General features: G+C 37.1%; 1 protein-coding gene across 1 annotated transcript in view; it reads left to right on the forward strand.

Annotated features, from left to right (window-relative positions):
- Window positions 1-5,529: 5,529 nt before the first annotated feature.
- Window positions 5,530-23,361, forward strand: part of SH3TC1 (SH3 domain and tetratricopeptide repeats 1) — a 28,897-nt gene continuing 11,065 nt past the window's right edge. The window contains exons 1-10 of the mRNA XM_041402883.1: window positions 5,530-5,583; window positions 10,707-10,958; window positions 13,303-13,377; window positions 15,546-15,673; window positions 18,147-18,252; window positions 18,456-18,599; window positions 19,258-19,432; window positions 19,748-19,821; window positions 20,642-20,837; window positions 21,889-22,016. Coding sequence (XP_041258817.1) covers window positions 10,751-10,958; window positions 13,303-13,377; window positions 15,546-15,673; window positions 18,147-18,252; window positions 18,456-18,599; window positions 19,258-19,432; window positions 19,748-19,821; window positions 20,642-20,837; window positions 21,889-22,016 — 1,234 coding nt within the window. The 5' untranslated portion in view covers window positions 5,530-5,583; window positions 10,707-10,750. The remainder of the gene's footprint in view (window positions 5,584-10,706; window positions 10,959-13,302; window positions 13,378-15,545; window positions 15,674-18,146; window positions 18,253-18,455; window positions 18,600-19,257; window positions 19,433-19,747; window positions 19,822-20,641; window positions 20,838-21,888; window positions 22,017-23,361) is intronic.

Raw genomic sequence — 23,361 nt, forward strand, 5'->3', positions numbered from 1 at the left:
AGCATACAAGGATACTTAAGCAGAAAATGTTGCACTTGTTATCTTTACAAACAACTTTTAATATACCTAGTTCTGGTACGTGGGGCCAAATGGTCTAAAAAGATAAATGTGAGAGGAGAGTTGTTACTAGAAATTATAACTTAGATCTACAGATAAAGCTGCAAAAATGGACGCGTAAACCCTTCTTCAGGTCTCAACTAGAGGGCAGCAGTAATTTGGAAAAATTCCAATTATTTTGCTAGTTTGTTGTGAAGACAGCCTTTTATAGTTATTTATTGAAGTTAAAATTATCACTATAGGATTTTTTCTCCTGTAAACATTTTGGTGAGTGGAAATACTAATCCCAAACTATAGGAAAACAGTATTTTTGGGCTGCCTTGGTCAAAGGGAAAAGTACTGACACTGAACCAAGTTGCACTTAATGAATGGAACAGAGCTTATAGGATGATAAATTGAAATTCTGTGATTGTTTCTATCCTGATGGCTATCTGTTGGTTTTGGTCTTCCAGATATTCCTTCAGGCATGTTCTTCCACAGAGCGTTAGGAGAGCCAAAAGCAAGCTTTCATTTCTACTGAATCCATATTGAATCATATTTTCTTCACTTTTTGAATGCCTAAGGAATTCAAAATTTACTTTCTCACTGCCAAAACTAGCTCAGGAGATATCTGTATTCCACATATATTCAAGCTCCTATAAATAAATTTCCATGGCCCTGCACTTTTTAGCACTAAGCAGAATCACCAAACAGATGGGTAAAATTTCAGTTCTGCAAATTAAGTGTTTCAGTGTATGGCTAGGGATTTTAAGTTCTTCTTTCTTGAAAGTATTTTTATCCATCCCAGAAGTGCTCTGGCATGCTAGTAAAGAAAAGAGTTGAATATGTACATAGAAATATAAAAATACATTTCAAATAGTACACATTTATGCAAATCCTAGGAAAGGAGAAGGAATTGAAGCAGAACTAAATATTCATTGCTGCTGCTCCTCCCCCTTTTTTAAGATCAAGGAGCTGTGGCTTTCTACTCCACTCCTCAGAATAAACAGCTTTAGATATACTGACATAGTTTTCTCTGCTTTAAAGGACAGCAGAAAAGCTGTGACCACCTCAGCAAGAAATCTTATTTCGGGAAAAAGCCTTGAGTGGTGCCTTTTTCTAAATGCTTAATGTGGGACTAGATGCACTTGAAGGTCTCTTCCAACCTTGATGGACATGTGACCCTGTGAAAAGAGTCCTCTGAAGGAAAAGAGATGTCAAATCCATTTGAACAGCATAACAAGTAATCTCTACTCAATATATGACTGTAATATATAATTATTTCCTGGATACCTATAAGAAGGTTTCCTTAAGAATAAATTCTTATTTCTACCTGCAAATTTCAAGCAGCTGAAAATAGTTAACCTTTAATTAAAAATCACTTCACCTAATTATAAAAGGAAGTACCTGGGGTTTTTTTTCTATTCCCTTGTAATTCTTCGAAAGGTAGGGATTTAGCCTGTCAAGGGGAAAAAAAAATGTTTTAAAAATTTTTTTAAGAATTCTGTGGGAGTTTAATTGTAAAGTGCCTGGAATACTGATTTTCTTTTTCCTCCTTTTAATAATTGGAGGTTTTTAGATGAACAGAATTATTGTTTCCCTGTCCATATTGTTTCCATATATTTCCTTATTTCTTTATAGTTGGATGCTTTAGAGGCTCTATTTGCCAAGTGGTTTGTTAATTCCAGTAGATAAGAGGAATTTAATTTCACTTGTAAGATGAAAGAAAAGTAGGGAAAGCTCATTTCTTATGCTGAAGCTTGTGAGTACAAACTCTCAGTGTATTTGGTTTGGGATGGCTGAGAAGTAATGTGCTTTCTGTGCTGCATGGGACTCCAAAGTTTGTGCTTTATTTGGGGAGGCTGTTATTCCTATGGGGTAGAAAATAAATCCTGCTTAGCCTTAAAGTAGATAAATGAAATGATTCGTCTAAGTATTAGTGATTCTAAGGTAAGTGATAATTACAGTTTTTATTCTGAGCTGAGGAGACTCTTCTAGAAGTTTTCTCCTTCTCTGCTGTGGAAGGCCTGTGATCCATGCTGTGGCTGAGATGGAATTGTGAACCCAGTCATAACTGGATCCCTTTTTGCCTGCTGGGATTTGAATATGGGCTTCCTTGGTTAGGACTATGTTGGCTTTTTGGTCTGTAGATAAAAGTGTTTTCAAGAGCGTAGCAGAGGCACTCAGGAGATGCTGAACTTGGGAGGAAGCTCTGTCAGGTGTGTACCATGATCCTTCTTGTGCTTGGGAATAACAAGCTCAGGAACATCTATTATTAGCATTTGGTAACTGTAAGCAAACTTGGGCTGTGTAAATAGCCCAGGAACTGTGGAAGTGGTGTCACAGCTGGATGCTTTGACTCAGCATTTTCCTGCAGACTAGAAGGCGACAGCATTTCCGTACAGATGGGTGGCAGTGTATTTTTCTTTTCATGTTTTCTGTTTTTCCTTTATGAACCTGGCCATGGAGTTGGGATGGTAAAGACCTGGGGAGAAGTAAAGCTATCTGGTTTTCAAGCAGGCAGATGCAAAGATGACAGGAGATCAGAAGAAAGCACTTTAGCTAGTTCTATATGCAGTGGTTGTGGAGAGATAACATGCTAATCAAAAGGAAACATATGGCCAAACCTATTTCTGTGGAAGCTGTGTGTAGTCATAGCATGCACATAACACAACTAATATCCATACATGTTGATGATCTGGCTAGAATTAATATAATTGGGTAGGTTTGCTAAACGTTACCATTGTGAGTTAGTACTTCAAGCTGAATGTTTTTCACATCTAGGAACTCGATTGATATTTCTTTTTGAACTTGGCAATACAGATTGTATAATATTACATTTCTTTTAAGTGGGTGGACCTCAATTACTAGTTGAAAGAGGAACCAACAGAGACTAATTTAGCCAAGACAGCAGTCAATATCCTGTGTGATTTCAAATTTGCCATGCTAGATGTAAATAGTGGAGAATGCCAGTGTCAGCAAAACATGGAACAAACAGGATTTTTTATGATGGGTTCCAGCAAGGGACAATATGCTTCTTAACTTATATTGGACTTGGGATCCAACAGGAATTTAGTAAAATGTGTGCAAATATCCCTTCTCCCCTAAAACTGGTATTTCTGTCACTTACCAGTGAATAATCAAATGAGTTATGCCTCAATATTTTTACAAGTTAGAGTTAGTCCCTTTGGCAGTGGACTGTTCCTTTATAGGTATTTCCCCAGTTGTGATGTAATGATAGTTATACTGGAAGGTATAAGTCAGCCTTAAAATTAAAATGTGTTGTTTTCCCTAAAACAAGCTGCTGAAGTGAAAAAATGGTCAGACAAACATGCAGCTGCAGAAGGGCAGACAAACAGGATGATGAAAAGCAATGCCTGAGAGAGACAATTAGAGGAAGTGTTTTGTATCAACACCCAGTGACCTCTCCAGCCTCCTGTCAGCTTCTTTTAGTAATTCTGAAGCGATCAGGGACAACCCAACATAAACAGGACCATCAAGTCTTCATGTAATTTTATTAGTTAAAGAATTGACTAGAAGAAATAACTTTGAACCCTATTTTTAGCAAATGGAAACCTGAAACAGGTAGCACAATTTATAGTAATTAGAATGTAGTATAAGGGATGTGATTACTCATGTGGAAACCAATCCTGTGCTACCTCTGTTTTTTTCCTGTTTGCTGCAATATGTTGGTCTCTGGAGTTATTTCATGGGAGCAGCTGTCCACTGAGGTTATTCACCCAGAGTTTTGTAGTGCAGATTAGTACTGTTCCAACAAGACAACAAGAACTGCAGGGCCAAATTTTTATGTCTTACCTTAAAACTGAAAACTTTGTTTTTCTTGTTTCCACCTAAACTACGTGTCCATGTACACCACCAAGAATTGAAGTACTGGCTGTGGTATGATCAAACACCATGGAGCATGACTTCAGACTAAAATCACAGAGGAAGCTGAAGATTTCTGATCTTGAAGATTGCAGGGAGGAGTTCGATAAGACAACTTTTAAATGTCCCTTCTAACCCAAACTATTTTATGATAGTATGGAAAAGGGAGCTAAGGAGCCTGGAGTTCAGTTGGTGCTACTTTGTTGTGTATTTCTTGAAGTGAGTTGCATCTCTACTAATTTCAGTACTCCAAAATAAAAGTTAGTTGTATCATTTAAGATTTTAGGGACATACTAATCAGTGGTAGATTCTACAATGATTGGGACTCAGAAATAGAGACTGAAAGATTATTATCTATTGGGAAAAATATAGGCTTAGATGACTCTTTGAGGGTTTTTTCAAATCTACTTTGAATCATATAAAAACAGAGAAATACCAGTGAAGAACTGATGTAATAAAATGTAATCAAATATTATCTTTAAATATACATCTAAAATAAATGTAATGAAAAGACTTAGACATTTATGAAACTTATGGAAAATTAATCAGTAAAGTGGTGACAGAAAGGTGGTATTTCATGCTGTTGGCATAGTTACTACATAAATTAATTACTCCTGAAGTGGTATGCTTTGTGTACTGTGTTATAGTGCAATATCAAATTAATTCCCTCTGGGATGATTGGTTGGTTGTGATTTGTACAATCACTTGAGTACCTTCCAAATGCATAATTTCTGGGAAGATGGAGAGTTCCCAAGCACACTGCAGGTACAGACTGCCCCATCAGTGTGAAATAGCATTGCTAATTGATGTATTTGTGCGGTGATGGAATGAAGTAAGGTAAATGAGAGCATGATTTATAATTAATACCTGATTTCTAATGTTTAAAAACAACTCTCCAGTGCATGTTCCTTGAGATGGACTGGCAGGAGTCACAACTAAGGTCTCAAAGGCATCTGAATGGGTCATTTAGGACATGGCATGTGGATCAGTCTTGTTACACAGAAGATAAACTCTGTGTGCATTCCACAACAGTCTTGCTCAACTCCCTAAACTGATATTTAATGCTGCATAGTGCCTGATAGGTCTGCTAAATAATAGACTTCTTCATTTAAACCTGAGCATATTGGTGTAAATTTTTTGTCAAACAATTTTTCATCAGTGTTTTTTGCAGTTGTAATGATAGCAAGAAATCTAATTTTGCAATCAAAAGCAAAAGGGTGACAAAGTCCTGTACTTTATCTGAAGGATTGTTTGTAACTTTTTTCTGAACAATGCTTTTTTAACACAATGGCCTGGATGTGTCCCTTGGAGATTTAGCCACCAATGCAAAATGCCACAATGAATTATTGCTTTGAAAAGCTGGAGTGTGTGGATGAACCTTCCAGCACACTGGATACGTTTTTGTTTTGCATAATGAACTTTAGTAGCTCAACTCCATTCTCAGGAATGTTTCTTTCTTTAAAAAAAGTTTTGGAATTAACAGTATTGGTTAATAGACAACTTTTTGTACTGGCCACATCCAAGCCAGGCTGTGCAATCAACAGGAAAGATAAGAAGGTCAAACAGGAAGAGCTGTGCTGGAGTCAGTTTTAGCAGAGCTGAGGAAGGCAGGGATCTGCCTGCTCTTTACCAGCACGTTACAGTGGATCAGGCCTGGAAAAGGTAGGGGAAGTCCTGTGGTCTCTGTCTCCATCTCCCTCTTTTGCTCTACTTTAGGTTCTTGTGGACGGGTATTTGACTGTGGTATTTGACAATTTTATTGTCAATGCGTTGGAATTGGAGCCAATTAAACAGGTAATTTCGGTGGTGTTCAGTTCTTTGGTGCATCCATAATGAAATCACTGGAAAACGTGTAAATGTGATCTGTCACAGTTATGGGAACCTGCTGGGATTTTCTGTGCTGCTGTTTCCCTCTTCTAGGTGGTGTGGTGTCAGCTGAGCTGCAATTCAGTAGCAACAGCTCCTACTTTATTCCTCTGCATTATCTGCCACGGGCCAAGTTCTGTCACATCTAGCACTCAGAATGAAGTACTGAGATTCACAGATGCCTTTTATAGTTTTCTAACAGTGATCTGATTTTTATTTTAAAGCATTCCTAGAGTTTATGCTTATTTTTAAGTGGTTATGAGATTGTAGATTTTATTCTCCAATTTTCCATATCTAAACTTGGAAATTTTGAATGTATGGTGCTTTTAGAGATGTGTTGAGGATGGAAAATATATTTCAGTGCTACTGAGATATAAAGAAAATTAATCATAGAGAGGACTAAAGCTTTTAAAGGCATCTACTGCATCTCTGAAGCTTGCTAGGGCTTTTTTGTTTGTAGACGAGCTAGGAACAATTCTATCTATTGCAACATTGTTTACTGAGAATTGCTAACTAAACTCAAGTTACTTCTGTGATAAAGGAGTCAATCTTCTATTTTTGGAAAGCACTTGGATTGCTAAGTTTGTTTACCTTGATTATAGATTTCTTACCTTTATGTGGAACACATAATTGTTGCCTATGCAGAACGTAATATGGATTTTTTTCTTACATTCATGTCTGTGACTGAATTTCATGGAGATCAAGTGTGTGATTTACTCTCTAAAGAAAAAGTTTGTAGTGATCTTGGCTTTAAGATGTTTGTAGCCTAATACAGAAGATGCGAAATGTTAATCGGAACTGGAAGGAAGGAATAAAATAACTACTCTAGTGTCAGTTTGGGAAAATGACCTAGATTAATTTAGGGCAGTATAGTTGCAAGACAGGTCCTTAAGTAAGTCATTAGTACGTTTTCCTGAGGCTCCTAGAGAGAAGATGATGAATAAAAAAAAATTGTATTGCATACATGTTTTAGGCAGCTAATTTGAATAAAGCCCATTTTTGTATATCAGCTCCTAGTCTCAGAAATAAATCTTTAGAGGGAGAGAGAGAACCTGGTTCAGTGGCTGTTATTGGTTTTCTCCTTCAACACCCTTTAAAAGGGAATGAATTGGTGTTCCTGTCATCCACAATGTGTCTTAAAAAAAGGCAAGGGAGAAAAACAACCCTCAGCCTACATGGAAAATTTCAAGCTATATGTTTTTCTTCTGATTAGCTGGGCTTTGAAAACACTCAGCAAAAAGGAAGCAGCAACACACAGAAAGGCACGATAAAGGTGGAAAAATAGTGTCTCATTTCCCCTGATGTCCAACAGCTGTTGGATACTGTCCTTGCCTGCCTGCTGTGCCCTGAGAAGGGACAGGGAAGGTGGAGTGACCTCCTGAGCCTCACAAGCCTGGATGGGGCGTGGGGCAGCACTCAGAGCCCTTGGACATGCTCCCAGTGTCCAGGGAGCTCAGACCATGGGCAGGGAGGACACCAGAGCACCCAAGGTGTCCAGCTGTCCAGCATCTGCTGCTCCTCTCTGCTGCCTTGGAAACTGAGCCCCTAGAGCAGTGGAGAGAGCCACAACTTGACCACATGGTTTTGAGTAGAGGTTGGCTCTGAGCTCAGAAGAAAAGGAAGATCAGTAAGCTTTATGGCCAACATCCTGGACCAAATATGGATTTTTTGGTCAAGCTTCAAAAAGCATGAGAAAAATAGTTTTTTATAAATTTTAAATAAATTTCTTGGTCAGTACACATAGTTTGCACATAAAAGTAGATTGTAAGAACTAGTTAGAGATGACAAACTTTATATGGTGAGTGCTCTTGAAGACCTTAATCTTGTAGTTGTTGCTATCAACAAATGGTTAGTTGCTAATTTACCATTATACTTATTGCATCATAGGTTTATGAAGAAATCTCTAATAATGAGAGTGACTCAAGCACTGCAGTTCAGTATTCTCTAAAGCTGTTTTATATTAGATTAATGTTTTTCTCTGGTTCTGTGCCATTAAATCTGCTTTAATTTGTGGTGAAACAACAATTGAGAAAGCATCAACATAATAAATAGGATAATTATACTGTAGCTTTGCTTATGTGTCTTGGGGTATTTACAAGAGAAAGGCAAATAATAAAAGTACAGGGATTCAATGTAAATTCCTATGAAATCTTTCTCACTTGGGACCAAATTTGTGTCAGTTAGGATACATTTAGGTGCCAGATAAACATTCAAAAGGTAGACAAGGGGCCCAGCTATGGGAAAGTTTACTATTTTGTTCTCAGTACTTACACAAAGCCACATAGGTTGACATTTGGTGGTTAAGGCAAACATTAAAAATGGAAAAGAAATCTGTAGAGGAGAACGTGACTGCTAAAAATGTTTGAGGTTTGAGTTTTTGTTCTGCTCATCTTGAAAGAACCCAGAGAAAACATACTTATGGACATACCTGTTTTGCTTTTCTTTCACTCATTCTGATTTTGTTCCCTTGGCTTAGGCTCTGTGACTGAATCTTCTTAAACAGATTACATCCATTTTGATTTGTTCAGGTGTCCTACTTGCTCTTAGAGCTCCAAGATTTCTAAATTCATTCACAAACCTGCATATATGTTACTCTTACCAACAGAAGCTGATGCAGAAGAGATGAAAAATTTTATCAGTATCTCTTCTCCAATTCAACTGAATTCTAATAATTCCAGTCAGAGTATGTTTTCTTCCTCAATTTTGTGCAGGGTGATATTTTTACTTGTGGATAGGAGCTTATGGAAAAAAATTAATAATCTGAACACTGAATTTCATTTCTGGGATTAAGGGTAATCCTGATCTAAAAATAACAACTGGCTTTGGATTCATAGAACAATGCAATTTTAAAAACCTCCTTTGGAACCAAATCATCATTAATACCAAAAAATTTACATCTTCACACACAGGACACACTATTATTTACAAAATATATGCAGAAAAGTATTTAATTTCAAAGTGTGAAAGTTGGAATGCATTACATATAATCCTGGTACAGTAATGAAAATAATGGTGTTAGCTACTGCCATTACTTCAAGGAAAAGATCAGCTGTATAAATGGAAAAACAGATATCTGGCAAAGTGAGTTTGGCCTTTGGCAGACCTTTATTTTTAATAATTTATAACTAGGTCATCAAGTCTGATAGGCAGTTTTTCTAGTGTCAACCAAATATGTTAATTAAAATGTTCTTTTGTGAGAGAAGGGATAAAAATTACTTGTGTTTGAGTTACCACCTGTATTTTGTAGGTGCATATATGAATTTTTACATAACTTTATATAGAGAACTGTCATGCAGCACCAAAAGCATCTTTTGAAAGTCAGCTACATCACTCTGATAGGCACTTTTGAATAAATGGCAAAATGGGACGATGAAAACATTAAAGCAAAATCCAGCCTAGATGTCTTCATACTTCATTAACTTGTGGTAGATCTGGTTATGATTTAATTCTCTGAGCTGGTCATACAACCTGTAACCATACCTCATTAATTTTTCTATAATTGCATAACTTGCCTAGGTCTATATATAGTTCACTATTTTTGCAAGAAGTTTTCATTTGGGGCAAAGGTTTCAGTGACTGTGAAAGAGCAGGAAAGTTGTGCAGACAGATCCTGCCTTGTTCTGTGTATGTGCTTACCCCAGCAGGCTGCTGGCAGCTGTTGGGCTGCTCATGTTGGTACTTGGTTTGCTCAGGGTTAGGGATCTATGATGTGAAACTTGGAGGGCAAGAAGTGTAGGAAGGCAGGGATGTGAAGAAAAAAGCCAGAAGCATGTGCTTTGGGACACCCTGCTGCATAGTAAATGGAGAAGTGAGACAATTCTTGGCCAGACCAAAGGCAGATCATAAGTGGATCCTAGGTGACTAGGCACTAGTCTGAGGCTTTAGCAGAGCAGAAGTGCATTTTCCATCTACAACTTCAGATTTAACCAATTTCTGCTGGAGAACAAATGAGATGAAAATTCCCGAAGATTACAACCTTGGACAATCATCATGAATGTAGCTCGTTAATGAGTATGGCTGGAGTAAACACAGAGGAAGTCAGATTTAATCCAAATGACAGGACTAAAGCAAAATCTATCCTGTGGCTTTATGAAATCATTTAGTCACATGTGAAAGCCCACTGAGGAAAAGGGAGCAGGTGTCAGTGGGCATGTTCTGGCTACATCAGTCACATCCTTTGTGGATGCTTTGGCTGGTGGTTTGGCTGCATCTTCCTGACCCTGAAGCAACTTGTGCCCATGAAATGGGATTGCAGGATGCTTCACCTCAGTGAGTGCAGGGGGCAGTGGAGCTTGCAGCCACTTGTGCTCTACTTCCATTTCTGTTCCTTCTTCCTGATCATGCCAAATGGAGTCTTGCTGCCAGACTCAGCCTCTAGCTTCTGTAGGGCTGCATTTTTCTGCTTTGCTGCAAAGCAGTGCTTGGCTCTTTGGATGCCCGTCCTGCACAGTGGGTTCCTGTGGAGGATTCATTCTTTAGCTGAATTTATATAAACCTTTGTTGTTTGAGTTCAGCATGCAGTACTTGTTCCATTCTTGTCACCTTTAGAAAATGTTTTTCCCCTGCAATTCCTCTGTTGATGTGAATGATGTTATCCCTGGGAGGCTCTGCTTTATAGCTGGCCAAGAACAAATAATTAGCAGTGGGCACAAGCACATTTCACTTCAGGTCTTGGATTGTTTCTATTAGCCAAGTCTGTTGCTTTGTTCCTAAAGCAGTGATGTCTCCTCACTGCAGGAGCTTTTTCTGGGATAAATTTGGGTGTTACACAACAGTTCCTCTGAAAAAAGCCTATAGCAAAATTCTTTAATCCATATTACAATTAAAAATAACTCCTGCAGGAGAGGGACAGCTCTTGAATATGTTCAACTTTTCTGACACTTTAAAAAATAATATTGATGTGGTTTTTTCTCTTTCAGGTTGTTCATAATGTTAATTGTGCCACTGTGAGGAAATTGAAATTATGGAGAGTTTGGCCGTAGCAGGTGGCACATCTGTGCTCAGCACTAACACCATTGTCCCTGCTCTGGAGGGAGAGCAAGACAGGAACTTGGAGAGGGAAGAAACAGAGCAGGAAATGTGCAGGTGTGACTGCAAACATGTGGAGAGCAATGCTGCCATCAGCACCCTCAGGGATGGAGTTGGGATGGACACGTTGCAAGAACAAATGGGTAAGACCTCAAAAAATAAATCCTGGTGCCTCTGCTCCTGACTTCTCCTTGTGCTTGAATTACTGTATTTTTTAAATGTTGCACAAGCTGAGAACTCTCAGGTGTTTTTCACAGAATCCCAGAACCCAGATGGGCTTCTTTTGAAATACAACCAGCAGCTATGTTTCTTCCATAGAAACACTGCATAGATTGGACTATTGAACAATCTACACCGAAATTCACTTCGGGTAGGCAAATAGATTATATTTTGGTAAGATGAAATGAAAATTATCAGAACCCAAGAGCCAGGGTACTGAAATAGAAGTTCTTTTTCTAGCACCTTTTTGCTATGTCTGTAAGATTCAGAAGACAAGTTTCTATTTTAATTATTTTTTACAGTTCCTTTTTCATCAGAGGCGTAGTACTGCTTTTGTGCAAAAGAAAATATACTTTGTGGGATAAAATCATGCAAGTCAGAAGGACTATTTGGGTAGAGGAGTGGAGGGACATAGGTAGGTGGCAATGGCCAGGCTCTTAGTTTACAGTAGGCTCAAGAGTGTCTTAATGTGAAAATACTTCCAAAAATCATGGAAAAAAACCTATTTAATTTAAAAGTATATGTTGTGTGACTTGCACTATATTTTTCTGTTCACAACTTCAATGCTTCTGACATCAAAGAACAGGTAAAAGCAGCCCAGGGCAGTATAAAGTTGCTCTTTAGCTTTCCAAGAAATATGCAAGACATTCTACCAAGTAGAAGTTAATTTTAAGTCTTTGAACCTAATTCTAGTACTTAAAAAAGCTTAAACATATTCAAACTGTATTTATAGTAACTCTTACCCTTTCACTCAAATTTAACAGCAAACTATTATTTTAAATTAAACTGATGAGTAATTCAAATGCTTACTGATAGCCTTTGCCTTTTCCTAAAAGTCACAGAAATGGATGTTAATGTCTTAATAACTACCTTTCAAGAAAAGTTATAGTTTTTAATATTGAAATAATAGTGATAATAGTTCACATATGCTAACATGCGAACCTATGCCAATTTATTGCTCTTGTCAAGTATTAAATGATTATCAAAGTGATAACATGTTGTCAAAATTTTGACACCTTCTGTTTGTAATTGTGACTAAACCCAGAAAAAAGCAGAGTTACAGGTAAGCCTGATCCCAGAAGCTCTAGGAGACTTAAATTTAGAATGTTTCCTAAACATAGTCAGCCTGCACTGTGGTGAGATTACTATCAAATTTCTATTTAAAAACAAAAACATATAGTCCATATTAAGAAAATAAATAAAACCCCAACCCCTAAGTTTCTGTCAAACACCTAACCAAAACAGTATAAAACTGAAGTGTTTGGGGATTTCAATTTCTAGTTTGAGTATGTGCTAGTAATGGGCCTTAAAGACAATGTTTTTAGTGCTTCCTTTCTTTTTGCGGTGGGAAAACTCTTTTTTTATGTATCCTTATTTATTTGCATGACTTTATTCATGTAACATTCATAGATGCACTTGAGGGAAGATGCAAAAGACTTAGAAATTACCATGCCCTGCTATATTACAGAGTTTAGTTTAAAAGCAGAGCTTCATAGATAATGTCTTGGGATGCATGAAAATTGCCTCAGAAATTTTCAAGAAAAAAATGAAAGATCTATTTCTCTTTTATTCTTAGAAATATGAAGCCTTGTCTTCACTCCCTTGCCCAGGGAACCTTGAGAGAATAGAAATAGTTGTTTTATCAGCATGAAAATATATCATTCCCCAAAGGAGAGGAAGAAATATGGGCTAAAGGAAAAAAGAAGATTAATATTAATACAAAACATACCTTACTTGTGATATTTTCCTGAAACTTCAAATCACTTGATTTTACAGTACCCCCTGACAAGTATTACATACACATATAACAGATGAAGAGAAGACTTATTTTTTCCCATGTATTAATTGGTACAAGGCACAGCAATTTATACCTCTGAAGCATCAGTGGGAGCCATTTTTAATATAGGTGCAAGGGAAGAGAAAATTAGGTCTGACCCTTGCTGTTTCCCAAATGAGAATTCTGTTTCTTGAGAACATTTCTTTCCATCAATTCCCCATCTTGAAATTTCATATCAAAATGAGGCAATAAAGATTTAACTTCCCCCTCCAGCCCAGGAGGAAAGAAATATTCTGCAGACTTTTTGTGGGGTTTGGGACTGGTATAGCAGGAAGGGGAGAAAATAGTTATTCTGTCTTAGAAATTATCTGAAGCATCAAATGCTTTGAAAGCACGGGGTAAGGGTATTTTGTTGGGGTTTTTTCCCCAAAAATTTGTGATTTATATGACTTAGAAAAGGCACATAACCATTCCTTTCATTTATCTAATAGTGTGTTCTCCAAGTGAAAAATGCATGAATGTCAGTTCAAGGACCCTTCCCAGTCAGGCAGAGAATTTTCCAACTGGTAAGGCATTTTTTCTCCCATACTATCTTCATATTATAATGATTTTCTCATGGCTTACTTTTTTGTTTTTGAGACCACTCAACTAAGTCAACATTTGCAGCCACCACTCCTGTAAGTGTTATAATGTATTTCATGGCAGCTGTGAAGTTACCAACTTTATTACATAAGATTTGTTGAGAATGTCTCACAAAAAGACAGAGCAATTGCTGTAAAAATCAGAAATAATTTATCTACTATATTATACTGGTTACAAAAAAATACAAAGAGAAGCAAACAAAAAGTTCGTAGCTTATTTTACATATGCCTTTCAATCCTTTAAATGCCTTATCTTTTAAAGTTTGTGGCCTTTCCAAGTACCTGTTTTTATTGTTTTTAATGCTGTATTTTCAGTGAAGTGTCAATTGAATGCAGTTCTTCAGTATGTGGGTTCGGTAGGCTTCACCTCTGGGGGGAACATGGCAGGCACTATGAATTGAGGGTCTTGTCACCTTTCCCTTCTTGTGCCATCAAAACCAGCACTGAGCTGTTCCCTGCCCTCTGGCTTGACCTGACAAATCACATCAGTGGCAGGCAGTCTTCCCCAGGCATATGGTTATTGCTAGTCCAATTATTTGTGCTTTATGTACCTGCTTGTCTTGCTTTGTACAGAATTTGGGTTCTTTGTAAATGGAGGTATGGGTCAGGGCTCACAGAAGCAGACAGGAGATTATAATGGGGTTTTAGATCGTATTTCATCTCTATAAGGCATTATCATAGGGTTTTTTGGACAGAACTAGCTGTATTTCTGTTGTTTTAATTCAATGTAATAATTATTTCATTAACATTTAACTTTCTGTAGAAGTTAGATTATGTGTCTACTGTTATGTATATATTCTACTTCAGAACCAATTTGATTAAGTAAAATGAATGTGTATGTTTTTAAGTCAGTCTTCTCTTGTGCTAGTATGTTTTATGTTTTCAGATAAAATGAAAAGATCAGTAATTCTACTGTAGCAGTGATCTGAGCAACACTTAGAGACTCCATTTTGTGTTCTTGCTACTAACAACTGACTATATGGCCACAGCTTAAAGGGAGAGGCCTTGTAATTCAGTAACACAGGTTTATATTTCTGAGCCACCCTTCTTGACCTTAAAGTAATGAGTAATTTATGCAAGTTGTGGTAAAACTCCTGGAGGTTTGCCTAGGAAGCCCTCTGAAAACAGAACCAGGTACAGCATATTAGACTAGAATGTGAAAACCATTTATTTTACTGGATTAAAATGTGAAACTCAGAGGAGGTGGGATATTTTAGTATGCACAACAGTCCCATATTGCTGGAATTGTGACCTATTTACATACTTTGCAATTGGAATTCTTCCTGACTGGGTATTATTGGCTTATATATGCCCATCTGAGTGTCTGAAAATTTGATTTACTGTTATTGAGCTAAATTAACAAATTAATGTGGAATAAAAGCAGCTTTATCAAAGGTCCTCTTTGTGAGAGATGCTGGCTGGAGCTGTACCCTGAGCTGTAGTAAAAGCTTCTCACAAACAGATGCCAAGAGCTTGGGAATAGCTATCTAGCTGCTTTCAGATGTGCTGGGAAAATCATGTAAGTGAGCTTTTAGCTGGACCATTTAACTTGGTTGGTACTGTTCAACCAGCTTAGCTGAGAAACAGCTTTTACAATATTTGATGTAAAAAGCCTTCTGAAGCAGTGGGGGTGACATATCAGATATAGCTATGAATTTAAGATTAGCATGATGGGTTGTAACATGCTGAACTATTTGGTGTTGTTCAGGGTTTTGGTTTTTTTTTTTGTGATGGCAGTATCTATTTGCTTTGATTTTTTGATATGCTCAGATTTCCAAATATTCCGTGCAGGTTTTCAATGCCCAGAGCTGTCTAAATTGACAAATTACCAATCTACTTGCTTGTTTATTCTTTTTTTTCCTTCTCCATCCATAAATATCTGTTGCCTCTCAAAATTGTTTCATGCTAGGCTCCTATGTCTACAGGATAACAAAAATGTAAAAGAAACATGCAGTAGATCAGGGTACTGTGTGCCTGTCTCTGAAGCTGGAAGAATATATCTTAATGTGTATTCTAAGATTTTGAGGTGTTTTCTGGTTCTCCAAAGCTGTTTCACAAAGCCTGTAGTACTGAAAATGGCTATCTTCCTCCAGATATCTCCCTGAAGTTAACAATGGTGAAAAGAAAGAGTGGATGTCCTGATCCCAGGCTCCAAAGACAGCTCAGAGGGCAGCTCCGTCTCCTGGAAAATGACAGCAAGGAGGTGATGACTGTCTTCAGTGTAAGTAAATTGCTTGGAAATTGTTTTATTTATTCAGATAATAGTCCCTGTGCTACTGAAATAGTCTGAAGGTATTTGGGTCCTATTTCCATCTACATACTGGGTGTTTGAATTTGAGTGACCAGTTTCCTGTGGCCCAGAAACATTTAGGGGCTTTAGAAATATTGAATTATTGAAGGAGACAGGAACACCAAGTTGATATAAAATAAATAAACAAACCCACCTTAACAGGTAATTGAATGAGTTTATTTAAAAAAAATTTTTGCTTTCATTTGCATTTAGGTAAATAACGGGGCTTTGATTTATTTTAATTTGCCCTTGCATTGACTCATCACTTCAGCTTCTAGACACCTGGAGTTATTTTGCATGCTAATTTCCTGGGAAGCTCACTGCTAAGCCAAAGAGGAAGTCTGAAAGAGAACAGCCTAAGCATTGGACTTCCTAGGGCTAAATGGCTATAACTTTAAATAGCATACAATTGTTGGCCAAATTGTATTACTCTTAATTTTTTTTTTTTTGGTATATGGGAAACCTGTTCTCTACAACCATGAGGTTTACTTTGAATAAAGGTTAGTCTCCTCCTTCCTCTTGAGGAAAAAAAAAAAAAAGAAATTATACCATTTAACCTCTGGTGTGTCTTTTTTTTGGCTGTACCATGGGTTCCAGTCTCCTTCACTAGCAAACCAATCTACTGAAATCTTAATTAGTTATGTTTTTTGACTAATACAGACACATGTTTCTACACCATTTTCCTTTCATATGTTGTGACCACCCCACCACCAGGTTGCTGATTTGTGGGTGTGCAGTCTGTACTTCTCCTTCTCTGCTCTGGATTGTGTTTAGAGGGAGAGGGAGGAAGGGAGATGGGATTGGGAGGCAAAGAGCAAACAAATGGACTAGATTTGTGGCCTTATTAGGAACAGACTGGAAAAGGCTTTGAAGGAAACAAGATTGATAATAAGTTTTGTTAGAATGTTGTTTTGATATTCAGCAGTGCATGAAGCCCCTGAGGCTGACATACTTTAGCATGTGTTGGCAATTTATTAATAGATTTCAGGCTGTCATTAATATGTAATCTGATGTAGAAAGGTGCATGCAGAAGATCAAAGGAGTGATGCTTGCTGAAGAAGTCTAGGTTGGACTTTTAATGTGTTCAGATTGTGTGAATTGAAAATATGGATGTTAAACAGAATGAATTCAGAGATATTTTAAAATTGTGTTGTAATAGTCATAAAATCAGTTAATCAGCTCCATCTTACTAAAATTATAGGAAAGGTTTGAGGGACAATTTCCTCCTTTCTGCCTTGAGTTAGAATCAATTTATTGCTCAGTCCTTCAATTTTTTCGAGCTGCATTTCCATTTTAATGTGATGAGAGTAAGGGTACAGTAGCATCATACATGTTAGTTTTAAGTTTGATTTATTCTCTGAGACAGTGATTCAGATACTTCTCTCATAAGCTACGTAGTTCCTTGTATTTCCCTGAAAGGCAATAGCCAGCATCACTGGGGAGCTCTGTTTTTAAGCTACAAACAGGAGTGCAACCAGGGTCTATATTATCCCTCCCTGTCTAAAATCCATCAAAATGTGTTTTTCTTTCACTTATTTGAAGATTTATGTAGTTGTTCCTTTTAGCATTTCTGGAATACCTTAAAGTCTATCATCACCACTTAAAATGATCATTGCTTATCTTTGTTAAAAGTTTAATTTAAAAATTTAATGCTATGCTAGCAATGTGAACCAGTACAAATGAGGATAATAATATCTTACGGCATCTTCAAAAAAAGAAATATAACACTTTGGTATATTTGTTTTAACCAAAAAAAGAGTATACTTGGAAATAAGTATTCAATATCTCTTCTGGATAAAGACTGACTATACCAGGAAGCAGGTTTGAAGTTGCATCAAGGAACTGCATTTTTGTGTGTGTACAGAGCTCTGAGGGTAATCTACATCAAGAAGTGGTAGAACCTAAAAATTTACACTGATCAAGTGAGAAATTTCAAGTTAAAAAATCCCCAGACTCCTTTCCACTATTTAATATTAATGCCCACACGTCTGGCAAAGGCAGTTCCCAAGTTGTAAACCATTCTGTGTGGAGGATATTCTTGGAAGAACTACTATATACTTGCCTATATAGATACATTTGAGTATATGGTTATGCATATGGTTATACATAGACATTTCTGAACTAGACAAACCTTCAGTCCCACTCAATGTGGTCTTTATTTCCTCTGTAAATTAACCTCACTGAAACTGTTGGTACAATTGCTAAGCAAGAGTCAGATTAACATTTGGCTCCCTGTATGTTGTAGGTGTATGTTAAAGAACAGATATCTAATGCACATAAAATTCTGGATTCTTAATTTTTTAATCTTTCTTAATGAATAATATTTTTGCCTAAGTGTTGTCTAGTGAGAAATTGTGCTTAAATCTGGTGTAATTGTAATTAAAGTGTTGGTTTTGATTTTTAGGAGCTTTCTGCCAGACTCCTGTCTATTCACAGTGATCAAGATTTAATAGTGGTGACATTTAAAACTTTTGAAGAAATATGGAAGTTTCTAACCTACCACTCACTGGGTAAAGTTTCACCATACAATAGTTCAGTATATTAATTTGTGTTCAACTGCACACAGTTTTTGGGAATTTGGTGAACGCAGTTTTGTGATTTATGCATTGTGCATTACATAATAATGGAGTAGTCTCTAACTCTCTGAAAGTTTTTATTTTTGTGTAATACTGTAAAATGGCAAAGAAAACAAATTGGATTTTCTTTTTCCTAGGTTTTATAAATCATTGCATGGAGAATTTATTCCTAGACCAGTCTTTCTGGCTATATTCCCAAGAGGAGGAAGATACAGGCATTGAAGTCTGTATAAATGAAAAATCATTAAATTTGATGTACAGAAGTCTGCTAGTACAGGAAGGTAAGACTGTACATGTTAAGGCTAGGTTCAGGGCAGCAAGCTTATTTAAAATCCCCAAATCAGACATTAAGACCTATTCAAATACTTAATGACGTTGAAGTTTAAATTTACTCACTCCAAATGCACATTGTAAAGAGAAAAGAAAGGAGCAAACACGGATTAGGTTCAGTGAGATTATGAAGGGATTGAAGAAATTAATGTGCAGCTGGTGCATAAATGGATACCAAAAGGATTAGGGAGCAATGTACATTCCAACTGGCTTAATATTATTGCAGATTCTGGAGATGTGCAGAGGTGGTTTATAAACAGTTACCAGGCTCATGTGCTTCTCCTAAACAGCATCACCTGCTGGTACTGCCAGGGCCAGGATGTCAGGATAGGTGGTGATTTGTTTCTGCAACAGGAATATGCAGAATTGCAGCAGAGGGCTCTGTGCTTAAGGCATCATCTCTGCTTTTTTTTTGTTTTTCCCCCTTACTGAAAGACACACTAGACAGATATTCATACATGAATATCTGACAATCAGCAAGGAAATTCTTGACAAAGATCAGATTTTCAATTTCTAAATGAGTATTACTGATGCTCTTGAAGCCAGAAGGGTTTATATGACACTAAAATATTACATAAAATTACATCTGCTCAACTGTTTTTATTTTAGGATCTTTTTTTGTTTTATATCCTGATAATACGATAAGAAAGATGATGGTTATAGACAATGAAATGACTTATTTTGAGACTGGGGCTTTTACTGAAGATGTTAAATGTGGATCTGTGGATAGCGACATGCCCATGTGGTCTAATGCTTCCCTGGAGCCATTGGAGCCTTTCCATCAGTAGGTACCTGACTCTACCTACCTATTCCATATACATCTGATTCACATATGCACATCTGCTTAGAGATGCCTCTACCTGGGGCAGGGAAAATAGCAAGACTTTGAGTTTGGTTTTTTTCCTGAAGTAGCAGTACCTTTACCACTAATATTAATGAAGCCATAAACATGTCTGAAGTGTATGGGCAGTGCTGAAATTGAAAGCTAATTGTGGGAGGGACACATCAGTTTTCATATGTATTTTAAATATGACTGTTATTGTCACAACATTTAGTGAAGTGTTCTATACACTAACTTCAATTTCTTTTTCTGTTTCAGGTGGTTTCTTAAAGGGTATTCTAATCTCATTGATTTTTCGTATAAAAATGAATCTAAGTCTATCAGAAAAGTTGGTAAGAAACTTCATTCAAGCATCAATGTTAGAATAACCCCAAACTTACTCTATACTTTCGCTATAACAGACTACAATGTTCAATAACTTTCTGTCCATTGTATTAGAGTGGGGAAACAGATTTCAAAACTAGTTTGCAGTAAAATTAGTGAAACTATACATTTGTCTAGGATTGGACTTTAAAGAGTCAAACTCTAAAGTCTTGTCTTTCACATTTTTCCTCCTAAATACTACAGAAGGAGTACAGAGTGACTGAGTTCTGAGGGTGTCTCAGAAAATGCACCAGTGTAATTGTGGATCTTTGATATGTGTGCTGCTTTTTCTCATACTGCCAGAGAAATAAAACTTATACAAATGGTTTGAGGTTAGAGAGCAAATATGGCTTATTTTCTTCCATGATTTCAGTTTTAATACTGTGCTGACTGGTATGTACCCATTTTTATCCCACAGGGATTGTTTCAATTGGTTCAAAATTGGTTCAAGTGCTTTACTCTGGCCCAAGTTCAGAGCCCTTTATAAGAGGGAAAGTAAGGACTTAAAACAGTTATTTTTGCTGCTCCATTGTGAAATCTGGTAGAATTGTGAGAACATTTTAGGTTTTGCTTTCTAACAGGAAATGAGGATTTTTATGCTATTTACAGATCTAATTATCAAACCAATGAAGTGTGGGTGCTTTAAATCTTGTCACAGCAAATATTCAACTCACAGGTTCCAGGAATGTCTTTTGTTAAATACTTTCTGCTGAGTTGCTGTTCTATTAAGTGTATTTCTATTGTTAAGTTACTTTATCTGCAAATATTATTTATCTCCTTATTACACAGCAATGGGATCCTGTCTAGCTGTGATGAATCATGAAAGTATTGTGTCAGAAGAGCTGAGTTTCCAGGAAGGGGACAAAATTGAGATTCTTGGCTACTTCATTGAATGCATGGAATGGTTTCTTGGAAGACATGGGTTTACTGGCCAAATAGGTTTTGTAAAGACAGGTCATGTTAAACTGGACTTATCTAGAAATAAGTGAGTGATACATATTTATCTCTCATAAACAAACTAGTCTTCTAGTCTCACCTTTGAAATGCTAAACATTAAATTCAGGGTGTGGTTTTGGGCTTTTTTTGGGTTTTTTTTTTTGTTGTGGGGTTTTTTGTGTATGTGTCTTTTGGGCTTTTTTGTGTTTTGGGGGGTTTTTGGGTTTGGTTTTGGGCTTTTTTGTTGTTTTAATGTGAATTGTCATAGCATGTATCAGTCAAAACTGCAAAGGAATTGGAATATGAAATCTGCTTAACTACTGAAAAATATTATTACTCTGTAGCTGAGTTTCTTCCTGGGAAAAGAGGTTGCTGGACTTACATTGGTTCAGTTTCTATTCTTTGGCTCACAAGATCCAAGCAGCTTTACCCTTGCAGAAGGTTCTCTTGCTGGTCTCTCAAGAGCTATGTTAAAGCACCCAAGTTCTGGTTTTTTTTTTCCAGTACCCTCAGTTATATGCCTTAACTTGCTTCTAAAAGCTATGTTAAAGCACCCAAGTTCTGTTTTTTTTGTTTTCCAGTACCCTCAGTTATATGCCTTAACTTGCTTCTAATGGGACCTTTGCAAACAGTTGCTAAAAATGCAGACTGGTGTCTAAAAAGGGTGTATTTCATCATGCATTGGCACCATGTAAATAGGTTGCTCTTATTAATATGCCTGAACTGTTTGCATGCTGAAACAAGGAGTTCTTAAATGCTGCTTGCAGGTCCATTTCATATGTAACTTAAAGTTTTCATTAGGAAATAAATACCATCAAGCCCTTCAAGACTTATGCTTGTAATAAATACTCTCATAAAATGCCATCCAATGGCACCAACATAAAGCTTACTCTGATATGGCAGAAACTGTTAGTTGTAAGCATAGTTACTATCAGTTTACATGCATGTTTTATGCATTGACTGAAACTAATTTTGAACACAGCACACCCAATAATGTAAAGATTGTATTAGTTTCTCTAACAAGTTCATATGTGATGCAGTGAGCTCCTGAAGCCAAATTTGCTTTCAAGCACTTTCAAAGTTATTCCTTTCTTTACTAGACCACAAGATCTGGATTTTCTTGAAGCAGAAGAGCAGTCTTTTTTTTCAAAAGAAAAAAATTTGGAAGAAGTAGTACATTTGTTGAAAGAAACCTCCATCACAGATGTTTGCTCTGTGTACAGAATAGGTAAGTATGAGTTTTACTTCTTTTTACTGCACAAGGTACATGTGTAGTTCCTATACCCCTATTATAAAATTATTTTTTCAATGGCATCCCAGCATTTACACCTATTTTGAAATATCTTGGTAATCAATTGGATCTTTGATATGGCATGTAAAAATCCTTTATATCATCTTTGCTGTCCTTCAGCTGTTTCAAGGCTTTCCCAGCAGAGGATTTGTAAATCTTTTGTCGTTTCTACGTTTTCCTGAGTGAATTTAAACAACAGGCTTTTAAAACCTCTCGTATTGTGCTGCACAGATCTCCAAGCTTTTACATGACTGAATTACAAATTATAATTTCACATGGCTGCATTATAAAAAGCAGTATGTACACTCAAACACTGCTGGCTTTTCGTCTGGAAAAGGAGGCACAGCCTAATAATTATTGACAGCTAATGCAAACACACCTCTTCATGCTTGATTTAATTTTCAAAGGTATAGAAAAGTAGCAAAATCTAGTCATAGTAACATAATCTCTGATACAGCTGTTATTTCTCTGTGCTGTGCATAAGCAATTGGGGTAACTGGGGTTTCACTTTCATAGACTTGATGTAAGGCAGGGTGATGTAATGATGCCTTGTGAAGGCCAACCTAGAACAGAGACTAGAGGGGGATAAAGAATAAAGTATATGGCTATTAGGAGGCCTCAGCAGATCCACCTTGGGCAGCAAAAGAGTCCAGCCAGGCTTACACCCCATGTGAACACAAAATGGTCCCCAAAATTGACGACCAGTCATGGGGTCTCACAGTTTTATAAGTTTTGCTCTGTTAGCATAATTGAGTTAATAGTCCAATTACAGCTTTAGCCCATGAAGTCCCAAGCTTCTTGTTTTTTCTCTTCAGTCCACCACTGTTTATGCTTTTGAGCCTGAGATCTGGATTGGTTGTCCTTGGTCTCCAGCTAGAGAAGGATTTGTTTTGTCTCTCTACTCTGTGAAGAGAGCTTACAATCCCCCAAAATGAAGCCCAGACCCACATATCAAAGCAGTACAGAATCTGAAAAATATAAAAGCTAAAACCTGAGGCATCAGTAATAGTCTTGCTGAACTGAGGAGAGGCAGTGGTTTCTTATTCCACCACAGGCTGTTGGTGATGCATTTGCTCGTGCAATACCTAAGGAAGTTTTATCTCCGTTAGTGCCACCCTGAGAGACAGGCCTGCAGGCTCCAGGTTGACAGGAGCTGCTGTGTAGGTTGGAGTCAGGGACATTGGTTTAATTCTGCAAATCAGAGTGTGTGTGTGAGTGTGAACAACAAATAGGGTGTGTCAGACCTGCCCTGGCAACGTGCAAAATGCCTGCACATCTCACC

Source organism: Onychostruthus taczanowskii, unplaced genomic scaffold, assembly GCF_017590055.1.
Source record: "Onychostruthus taczanowskii isolate IOZ18803 unplaced genomic scaffold, ASM1759005v1 scaffold2, whole genome shotgun sequence".
NCBI lineage: Eukaryota > Metazoa > Chordata > Aves > Passeriformes > Passeridae > Onychostruthus > Onychostruthus taczanowskii.